General features: G+C 44.9%; 5 protein-coding genes across 5 annotated transcripts; 3 read left to right on the top strand and 2 right to left on the bottom strand.

Annotated features, from left to right (window-relative positions):
• Window positions 1-459: 459 nt before the first annotated feature.
• PHALS_07155 (scy1 protein kinase) lies at window positions 460-3,265 on the top strand (the record flags this gene model as incomplete). Its single annotated transcript, XM_024720574.1, has 2 exons — window positions 460-2,769; window positions 2,831-3,265. 2 exons carry the CDS (start codon window positions 460-462, stop codon window positions 3,263-3,265), a joined length of 2,745 nt encoding a protein of 914 aa, XP_024585759.1.
• A 191-nt stretch (window positions 3,266-3,456) lies between these two features.
• PHALS_07154 (ribosomal protein l13) lies at window positions 3,457-4,727 on the bottom strand (the record flags this gene model as incomplete). The annotated part of the gene is made up of 3 exons (XM_024720573.1): window positions 3,457-3,759; window positions 3,824-3,993; window positions 4,589-4,727. The coding sequence occupies 3 exons, from the start codon at window positions 4,725-4,727 to the stop codon at window positions 3,457-3,459; spliced, it is 612 nt and encodes a 203-aa protein (XP_024585758.1).
• A 193-nt stretch (window positions 4,728-4,920) lies between these two features.
• PHALS_07153 (peptidyl-prolyl cis-trans) lies at window positions 4,921-6,450 on the top strand (the record flags this gene model as incomplete). Its single annotated transcript, XM_024720572.1, has 5 exons — window positions 4,921-4,971; window positions 5,047-5,844; window positions 5,910-5,979; window positions 6,042-6,199; window positions 6,274-6,450. 5 exons carry the CDS (start codon window positions 4,921-4,923, stop codon window positions 6,448-6,450), a joined length of 1,254 nt encoding a protein of 417 aa, XP_024585757.1.
• Window positions 6,451-6,568: 118 nt separating this feature from the next.
• On the bottom strand, window positions 6,569-7,705 carry PHALS_07152 (uncharacterized protein; the record flags this gene model as incomplete). The annotated part of the gene is made up of 1 exon (XM_024720571.1): window positions 6,569-7,705. One exon carries the CDS (start codon window positions 7,703-7,705, stop codon window positions 6,569-6,571), a length of 1,137 nt encoding a protein of 378 aa, XP_024585756.1.
• Window positions 7,706-9,361: 1,656 nt separating this feature from the next.
• On the top strand, window positions 9,362-9,741 carry PHALS_07151 (uncharacterized protein; the record flags this gene model as incomplete). The annotated part of the gene is made up of 2 exons (XM_024720570.1): window positions 9,362-9,482; window positions 9,563-9,741. 2 exons carry the CDS (start codon window positions 9,362-9,364, stop codon window positions 9,739-9,741), a joined length of 300 nt encoding a protein of 99 aa, XP_024585755.1.
• Between the last annotated feature and the right edge of the window lie 350 nt (window positions 9,742-10,091).

The raw sequence follows: 10,091 nt of genomic DNA, 5'->3' as shown, positions 1-10,091 counted from the left end.
AAAAATAAATAAAGTCAGTTTTTGAATTTAAACGGAAGAGTTAATTAGCCTTGGGTTACGGTTGTAATTACTCTTGGAGTAAGCGGATTGCGATCTGCTAAACTTGTACTTGTTCTAAGTATAGAACGAAAGGTCGGTGACCAAACTTACGCTTCCTCTAAGCGCAAAGCTACGGCAGCCCAACTGCAGCCCATGTATTCCAAGGATCTCTCCTTTACGGACTCTCATCACCCTCCTCTGATCATGCTACTATTCATGGAACTCACCTAAGTATTTTCTAATGTGGTATGTGCAAGTACTCTTTTAGGGTCTTGTACAAGGCTTTGGTAAGTCCATTTTTGCAAAATAAGTAAGTTGCTATTTTAACAGCAGATACACAAAATTAGACCTATATTAATCGGTTTTGGGTAAAAAAGCTACATACATTTTGGTTGCTCTAAAAATTAGACCCTCCCCAGCATGCTGAATCGCTTCTCGAGCGCCGTTCAGACAGCCGTGTCCGGTGCGGCATCGGTTGCCGTCTCAGGTGCACAAAATCTTCAAGGCATATTGAGTGAGGAATATCTGAAACATTACGAGACACCAAAAGACTGTACGGCATCGGGTGGTCACGAGCTATCATGGAAGATCTTCCCTGCTGTGCATCGCAAGACTAATCATGATTACAGTGTATTTCTTTTCGACAAAGACGATCTTAAGCGAATTAAAAATAAAGATGTACAGGATCGTGTGCTCGAAATTTTGCGCCAGGAGATGAAGACTTTGCGTCTACTACGCCATCCGCATGTGCTGAAGGTCGAAGAGGTCTTTGAAGAGAGCCGCCGCTCCCTGTGCTTTGTTACAGAACGCATCACTTGTTCACTAGCCAATGCCTGCAAGAATTTTACAAATATTACCAATGTTACGCCTGAGGTATTAGAGATCGGTCTATCAGAGTTCGAGCTTGCCTGCGGATTGATGCACGTGGGAGAGGCCCTCAGCTTTCTCCATCGGGAGGGACGGCGCGTGCATCTCAGTCTCGGCCCAAGTAGTATCTTTATTACACCCAAGGGCGAGTGGAAGCTTGGTGGTATGGGCTTTTGTAGAGTAGTAGAGCCTGGACAAACTTCGCGCAGCGAATACTACAGCATTGACGCCTCGACAGGGGTACGAAATCCAGCCACAGGAGCAATTGAAGGAAGCTCGGAGCCTCCGCTTCAATATTGTGCTCCAGAACTGGTGACAGAACCGCGTCAATTTGATAGTAAGGCGGATATGTTCTCGCTTGGTCTACTAATCTACGAATTATTTGTCCCACCCCGTGCGGATGGCGGACGCAATCCGGTATTAGATGTGCATGATGGAAACAAAATGACTCATGGCTACAAGGTGCAGTCCCTCCACCCGATTGCATTTCCAAGATCGATACCAACTGCGTTGCAAAATACTATTCGCTCGTTGCTCTCCCTGGAACCTGCTAAACGCTTAGAGGCACGCACTTTTCTTGCATCGCCTTTTTTCGATTCCGGTCCAATTAAGACGCTTCGTTCACTACAAAGTCTAGTAGAGCAGGAACCGGCCGCACAGGCGAAGTTTTTGACGACCTTGCCCGATGCTATCGATGGCTTTTCGCCGCGTGTGTTGCGTGATATGGTCCTTCCAGGTCTCCAGTCAGTTGTGATAAACAAGGCCGTAGCTCCATTTGTGATCACACCGCTACTTAAGATTGTGGCAAAGGTAGACAAGCAAACATTTTCGTATTCTATCGCAGCGATGATGGTTCCTCTGCTTGCCATTAAAGAGCCCGTGCAATGTATGCTTATGTTCGTTTCAGAGCTCGAGACTCTTATTCCAAAAGCTGAAGAGGGATACATTCGAGATCACGTTGTACCGATGCTGTGCCGTGCATTGGATAGTACCGTACCCGAAATTCTTGACACAGTACTCAACAAAATTGTAGATCAGGCCAGTCTATTCGAGTACCGCATTTTGAAGCAAGTGATTTTGCCGCGAGTAAACAAGCTTATACTCACACCCCCTCAACCATCTGTGAGAATCAATGCACTGCTCTGGCTGGCAAAATCATTTCACGTGTTCGATAAGGATCTACTGATTGAAAGTGTACTACCTACTCTTCAACAGACCCTGCATGAAGACAAGACGCCTGCCGCGTGCATGTGCATTCTTGGTTGCTACGATAATCTCGGCAAGCATCTCGGTCCAGAGTTCATAGCAAAATTAATTATTCCCGCAGTTGCCCCTCTACTATGGGAGCAAACTTTAACAAACTCGCAATTTGACTTAGTGTGCGAAAAAATGCAAGATATGCTTAAAGCAGTGATAAGCGATCGTGACAAATCATTCACTTCACAGAGTTCGGTGGGCACAGTAACGACTGGAATCACAGCTGCTTCGGGATTGTCGAACGTCGTTCGCGCGGCAGAGGTGTCGAAGGAACGTGAGTCGGGTGTGGCTGCCGCAAACAAATTGTTGTCAGAAGATTATGTTCCGAAAAAAAAACAGGATCCCAAAGCATCTCAAAATCAGAGACCCGACCGATACTCGGATGACCCATATCATTTAGGAAGCTCGTCTAGCAGCACTATGCAAGGAAATAGAACAGAACGACGCGACTCGGGTAGTCGTCGCGAGTCTGCATCTGAGCGTGCAGAATCCTTCTCCGCACGTCGCCGAGCAGGCAAGAAAGGAAATGTGAAATCCAGTCGTCGAGTAGGCAAAACAGATGATGGAAATGCGGATATACTTGGCCTGAACGCTGGCACGACTAAGGTGTGTTTGAAATTTGATTATTATCAATATCCTTGTTGCTCATTATTTGTTGAACTTTTAGTCTTCCCCGACATCACAGGATTTCCCTAATACAGGAGACTTGCTAACTGTCATGCCACCTGCTGCTCCAGCTATGAATTATACTGGTGGCAATGGCTTGTTCAATGGATCGGGCATTGGTTCAAACGGGCAAACACAATCTGGGGACTTTCGTCATAGCCAGCAAACAATAGGAATGCAAGTGAATTCGTTAAATCAGCAACAAGGAATGGTGCCATATGGCCAGAACTTGGGCATCGGAATAAACAACCAGCAGCAGTACAATCCAAACATGATGCAAATGACGCCTTATGGACTGCAACAACAAGCGCCTATCAATGATAGTTATGCTCAACCCAGTATGGGACTTGCTGGTCCCGGCCAGATGCTACAGATCCAGGCACCATACGCCCCCCAGCAAAGCAGAGATAAGTTTAGCGCATTTGATGGGCTGTAGAACCATCCAACAAGTGATTTAATGCACGTAATTTCATAAATTTACTATCAGCCAGTATCATACTGCAATTCATTTGCTTATGTACTTAAATCATAAGACATTCAGCAAATTTCCTCAAGAGGTCACCATTCAATTAAAAATATATCGAAAAGTCTGATATACTAGCTTCAACCAATAACAAAGCCAACTGCCTAAAGAGCATGACCATACTTGGCAAGCGTCGGTTTGAGTTCCGAATTTTCGGCAAAGACCTTGGCCTTTGCTTCGGCGTGACGCTTTTGCTGAGCAATCTTTCGCTTGTAGAAAGCATCCGACTTGACAAGACGCTTGGCCTCAAGACGTTTGACCAGCTCAGCGTGATTCCAGCCAACCTCAGATGCAAGGTTACCGAGGACAGTAAAGCGTCTACTGGCTTTTAGTCTGAGCACACGCAGAGCAGCAGGGATAACCATTCGCTTCTGTTTATCATACGGCGACGGGATACCATCGAACACCTGTATTTAGTTTCACATACACCTTTAGAATCGACATATTGCATTCAAAACAACACCTTCATACCTTAAGGCGTTGCAAAGCGGCAGTACCACGTGCCGTCTTGTGTGGAAGCATACCACGGATCGTGCGCCAAAGCATGCGCGATGGTGCACGGTAGTGGATGGGTCCCTTTTTGGGGTTGGTAGCCGTACGTTTGTTCAAGAACTGTAAGAACTTGATTTTGTTGCGCACGTCTGTTGCATACGTAGAATCCAGAGCAGATCACATCAGCGACCTATTCTTCAAACTACATAGCCAGACGGCATGACACACCGCTGCTTTACTGCACTAACATCTAAAGATGTTGCACGGATCCACAGGGTGTCTGCACGCAGCGACTTTTGCATGTTTGGAAAGGTTTTTGCAGTGACACAATGCCTCTGCAGTCATCTCACGACTTGTGCTCACAATATATCGGGTCTCGATTATCTAAACTTGACTTGCTACTCAACACAGTCAGTAATCAGAAATCACTTTCTTCACATTGGAGAAGAAAGCTTTCCATTGCACCAGAATATTGACGAGGAGCGTGGAGGCGCAGCAAACCAAGCGAGAATATACAGAGACCCGATACACTTGTTTAAGTAAGACGTTAGAGACAATCAGCGTACTAAACGCGCAGCATCCTTTCCACACTCAAAAACCTTTCTACGAAGCAAGACACCCGCTTCACTACGCTCTATACGGCCCCAGCCACACACGACAGCCCACTGGAAGCAAAGCTGGACACGTGTGCGACTGTTGTAGCACACTACACATCATTCAATCCAATCTACAAACTTTACTTACGCGAGCCGGAGATCTCGAGCTGCTCGCATCGTACAGCAACGACATGCTGCCCTTGCAGAAGCTCCTTTGCAATCAGAGAAGCCAGACGACCTAACAGGTGACCACGGCAGTCGACAACGATAGGCTTCTCAAACACCATTTTAGCAAAGAGATGTCACTGGATTAGAAAGAGGAAATGGATTATTGTTGAGAGCTCGGACTCACTCTCCTCCACTCGCTTTTCCTGACCAATGATCGGCAAGTGAGTTTTGACGAATCACAAAGTACTATAATATTCAGAGCACAAAAATATATATCCTATACATATTTTCTTGCTCGTGCTCAAATTCGCCATGGCGAATAGAAAACTGGTGACTCCGTATCATCCGCTACGACTAATCGACGTAAATGCTTAGCAGCATGTGAATATTGCGGCGATTTTTTTGACGTATTTTGGTTTTATTGCTGCTGCCTTACAGTGGTGTGAAGGTGATAACAAAGTTGTCACGGAGCCAGAAGATGTAAAGACAGCAGCGGCCTATAAAAAACGATCCTTACAAAAGTGGGAGGAGGTTAAAAAATTGCGATGCGAACCAATTTTGAATGATTTGGAACGAAGTTTGAGTATGACGACGCAGACTCCTAGCGTATCTGATAGGATAAAAATTTCATTTGACCCGGCCGCCAAGTCGCCGACGTCATTCCGACAGCGCTCGCAACAGTCGTGGCATAAACAGCACCAGGAGCTACTGGAGGAAGCTGCGCAAATTGGCAATAGCAAGTCTTTTGTGCGAGAAAGAGACAGCAGTTCACCAGAGAGTCTTGCTGAAAAGCTGCTTAAAAAAGGCTACGGATTAGGTTTTGGCAAGACCCAGGAAGATGCAGCGCAAACGACAAATGCTGATTGGCGTTTAGAAGGCTCGATTCATGGTGATAGATCTGAGCCGGCGTTAGCAGATACTAATTTAACTCATAAGGATCGGTTGGTGTCATTTTATCGCAAATATAACCCCGACAAGTTAGATACAGTCGATAGAACACTGGAGGCATACGAAAGTCGTGAGGATATTCTGTTCCAGAAGCTTTATGAGCGTTACGTGTCCGTCGCTAGTCTAAAAGATCGCAAGAAAAAGACTATTTCAAAGGCGACCGACCCCACTGTATATATGGATATATCGATTGCTGGCCTACCAGTCGGCAGAATCATCATACGTCTGCTGAAAGATATAGTCCCGCTTACTTCGGAAAATTTTAGATGCCTTTGCACAGGTGAAAAGGTAGCGTCTAGAATTTTGCGGCCAAAACTAATCAGTATTAATGGAGTTTTCAATCTTTTTGAAAGGGTGGCATTCTCACATACAAGGGCAGTAAATTTCATCGCATTATCAAAGACTTCGTGGTCCAAGGCGGAGGTGATTTGCTCTAATTTTTTCAAAAAGTTGTTGAAAATAGTAAGCTATTAATTGATGCGTAGATTTCACCACGGGAAACGGTACTGGTGGCCAAAGTATTTATCGCGGTACATCGCATGGTGATCTTTGGGGAAACTTTAAGGATGAAGGTTTCTTGCCGCATGATGACGTGGGCTTGCTATCTATGGCTAATGCTGGTAAAAATACAAACGGCTCACAGGTACACAGTGCAAGTACACGTGTTAAAATTTCTGCTTATCTAATGATTCTCATGTCCGCGCGATTAATGTGCAGTTTTTCATTACGACGAAGGCGGATCTCAAGAATCTCGACGGAAAACACGTCATATTCGGCGAAGTCATTGAAGGTCTCGATGTCGTGGATGCGATGCAAAATGTCAAAGTGAGTAAGGATAATAAGCGTCCTCTTTCAGAAAATGAAGTTGAAATCGTGGATTGCGGGGAGTTGTAGACTTGTTGTATCTTTATGCACATTTTAGATAAAACGAAACAAAAAAGACGTTGATCTGAAAAACTTTATGGACAGATGATCGAGTAGCACACATATATACTGAAAAATACTTCTCCTTCTAGAAAACCATATTTGATAGTGTTCGTTTTACAGCAAGCTGATGCTTTCCGCCTGCATCTGTGGAGACATAGCCAACGTCATTGACGAAGGTCCCACCGACTCGAACACGAGCCTTACGGACACCACTAGAACGCTGAGCGCGCTTCAAAGAAGACGATCGTACAGATATAGATGCCGGTTGGTATAACTTACTTTGTATGGCTCCAGTATCTCGCAACGTGTCGTCATTGGGCTTGCTTCTGGCGGCGCCGTGACCTCTGGTATTCTGAGAGGCAACGCTATCCAAATTCCGCTCTCTGCTGTTGGCTTGCCGCCGCCTTTCATGCTCTGAATCTGCCAAAATACTGACTTTCGATAGACGTTGATCGAGCTTATCCAAAGATTGTAGTAGTTGCTGTTCTTCTACACTTGTCGAATTCATTCTGAAAGAGATCCCATTCCCCTTGCTTTGTCTCCCTATTTGTAATAAGGATTGTGAAGGGGGGGCAAAAAATTGCTTCTCTATTGAGACGCTTGACGCTTTCTCTGTAGGTTTCCATTTAATTTGATTGTTGCCTGGAAAGGCCAAAGAAGTTTCTACCGACGGCGAGGATTGCACACACGCTACGAAGTTTTCTAATGCGACAGCGCACCGCCTATGACCCTGGTTTCGATGCTGTTGCACAAGCTTTGATATTTTTGTCGGTTTGTGAATAGCTTCCTGCGTGTTGAAAATTTCCTGATGATAACCATGGTGCGACTTCTCACCTGCTATATTGATAGGTAATGCTTCTCCATTCGCGCGGCCATCATCTATCGTCGGAACTTGATGTGATGATCCAATTAGTGGCGCTATCGACATCGATAGGTCAAGACTGTCTATGATTTTTATACTTCTTGCTCTTAATTGGCCTGTATTTGTCGGTGACTGTGCACGTGGCTGCAACATTGAAAAATCAGCTTTCTTGTCATCATTACTTAGCCTAAAGTCGATGCTACTTGATTCGGAACCATTCTCGCTGTTTGTATCCGACCCTTCACCTGAAAACTCTGCTGATATCAGCTCAAATTCGCAAGCAGTTCTTCGCTCAGAAAGTTTACTTTTTGCAACCTCGTTCGATATACTGCGCGAACCTTTTTCACGTCTAACCTTCATATCAACCAGCCGCAATGTCACAACCTTCAAATTACCAATTTGACACTAAAATTAGAATGGCTGTTTTGATCCTTAAAATCCATAAATCAGTACAGTGATTGACAATTTGCTAGAAGTGTTGTTGACCCAACTCATGTCGGAATTATAGCAACGATAAAAAGACCTCCGCTAACTGACACTTTTCTCAGTTGTCGGGTGGCTGCCAGTTTATAGCCATCACGCAATAAGTCGAGCACGATGAGCTATTATGCTGTTCCGAACGGTATTTGAAGTTATCGGTTCATAAGTGAAAGCCCTGGCGGAGTCAAAGAGCAGTATGTGCGACGCCTGACTGGTAAAGACAGTGGAGCATATGCGAAGTCATTGATTGTGCCATGTGCTTCTAGCGGGGACATATATAAAGATGTCATGATCTTTTGATTTTTTTTATAACGTTTCGAGACCTTGAAAGGTTGGAAATCTACCTGGTCTTCGACATACAGTCCTGTCCTGGGTACAGCGCGGCTGGAACACCACAAGCCATAAATCGACCAAAAGTCGAAATCTTCATGTGTAAATCACTTCGGTCCTGGTGGACAAATACTAAACGTTCTGTGCGCGTGGACCCCTATAATGATGTTCATACGTATTGTACTACTGTCATTGGAATTTTGGAAGTACCACGGTGAAGTACCAGTAGAAGTATCATGATAAGTTTTTGGTTGAGATGAGGGTGATGAGACTCCGTTAAGAGGAGGCCCACATCCTATGCTAGCCTCACGGCATTCATCAAATAAATTTTGAAATGGTAGAGTAGACATATTGGGATCCATTTTAAACTTATCACTCTAGCAATTGAATCAAATTAAATAGTTGTTACTTGATAAACTATCCATTCGACTTCTGAATGGAGTGTAAGCGTCCTATGCGTGCGTGTTAGCGCAAGCTCGATGTGTCAAAAACTTTCTCGGTGTAAGGCAACTGAGTTTGCTCAGCTACACATTCGTCTATTAGCCAACTATCTGTACTAGTGACAGCTAGACACGATTTAAAAGTTCCTGTTTCTGGCTGGTCTCATTGAGATATAACAAGTGGTGGCCAAGGCTCAACTTTGCGTCGGTCAATACACTACCTGCTTCCTCCGTGAAGCGGATTGTATGAACAAAAGAGGCTCAAAATACCATAAAGTTGCAATACTTCAATGAGTCAACGACAAGTCGCGCTAGCGATCGCTAATCTAAACGCCGCGCGCGAAAATAATAATTCATTTGCGGCTGCCTACTCAAGAAGTATTCTTGTCATGAAATTCACGAGGCGATAGATGCAGCAGGTCTTCGCAATACCTAGCCAGGCGCACCGTGTGCAAATGAAATTCTTGTCCGCCCGTCGACGAAGGCAATAATTAGTGAACTAAGTCTAAGAGTTGAGAACTTTCATTGCCGCTATCGCGGCACGCTTTATCCTGGTGTGATAATAGCTGTCGTTGTTATGAAGTGTTTTATATAGGTGTGGCTCGCCCGTGGCCAATCGCGTTGGCTCAATTTCTTTTTAAATTGCGATGTCATATTGCATCATAGCATCCGTACCGCGAGGGTCGATTGAAGACGAAGGGTGGAGGCTCAACGAGCATATCAGTCATGCTGAGAAAATAGTAATGTTTTAGCAGTAAGCAGCACCATGATACTCACGGATGTTGTATGTGTAGCAATCTCTCGCAAGGAAAGTGGCGAGTTCCAAAAAGTCGTGCAGGATGGCCAGAGCTCGGGAGCGAAAGTGAGCCACGGTCTCAGGATGAGACGTGAGTTATTGATAGTATATCATTGGGCCCAGTGTACCTGTGCTAAGACAGAAATCAGCTAATGTATGTATTTGTCTCAGACTATCTGATTGGTTACAACCGTATGATGGGGTCACTTGGGCCCATCTCAGAGTTAATGCAAAGTGGCCAGAGCCGCTTAATGTTGCGATCTTCAGTGCGAGAGGCAGGCAACGAATTTAAAGTTGAAGAGACATTATTGAGTATGTTTCATGCTTCATGTAATGACGATGCTTGTTAATCCAGTGTCCGTGCGGAGCAGTAGAGATGAACACATTTCTGGTGAGAAAGATTGTTCGCTTGTAAATGAAGTGCGGGGAACACCTAGTGAGTGAAATTCTTCCATAATTACACCAGATAACAGCTCTGACTAAGCCTGAAGGTTTTTCTCGGGGATGTTTGCAACGACGTGCAAGGCGGTAAACTAGCCGCATTCTTACGGTTTGCTTAGAGGACATCATCCGTTATGGGCGAGTCTATATTTGACAGCGCTCACAGGGCGCCGAGGGCGTGAATTGAGGCGGCAATCTTTTGAGATCCTACATATCCTTAGATCTTTTGTTGAATCGCGCATGTTGACGAAAACTCCCT

Source organism: Plasmopara halstedii, assembly GCF_900000015.1.
Source record: "Plasmopara halstedii genome assembly, contig: Scaffold_3060, whole genome shotgun sequence".
In the NCBI taxonomy this organism is placed as follows: Eukaryota; Oomycota; class Peronosporomycetes; order Peronosporales; family Peronosporaceae; genus Plasmopara; species Plasmopara halstedii.
Note: the sequence above shows the minus strand (reverse complement) of the source record. Positions and strands in the feature narration are given on the sequence as shown.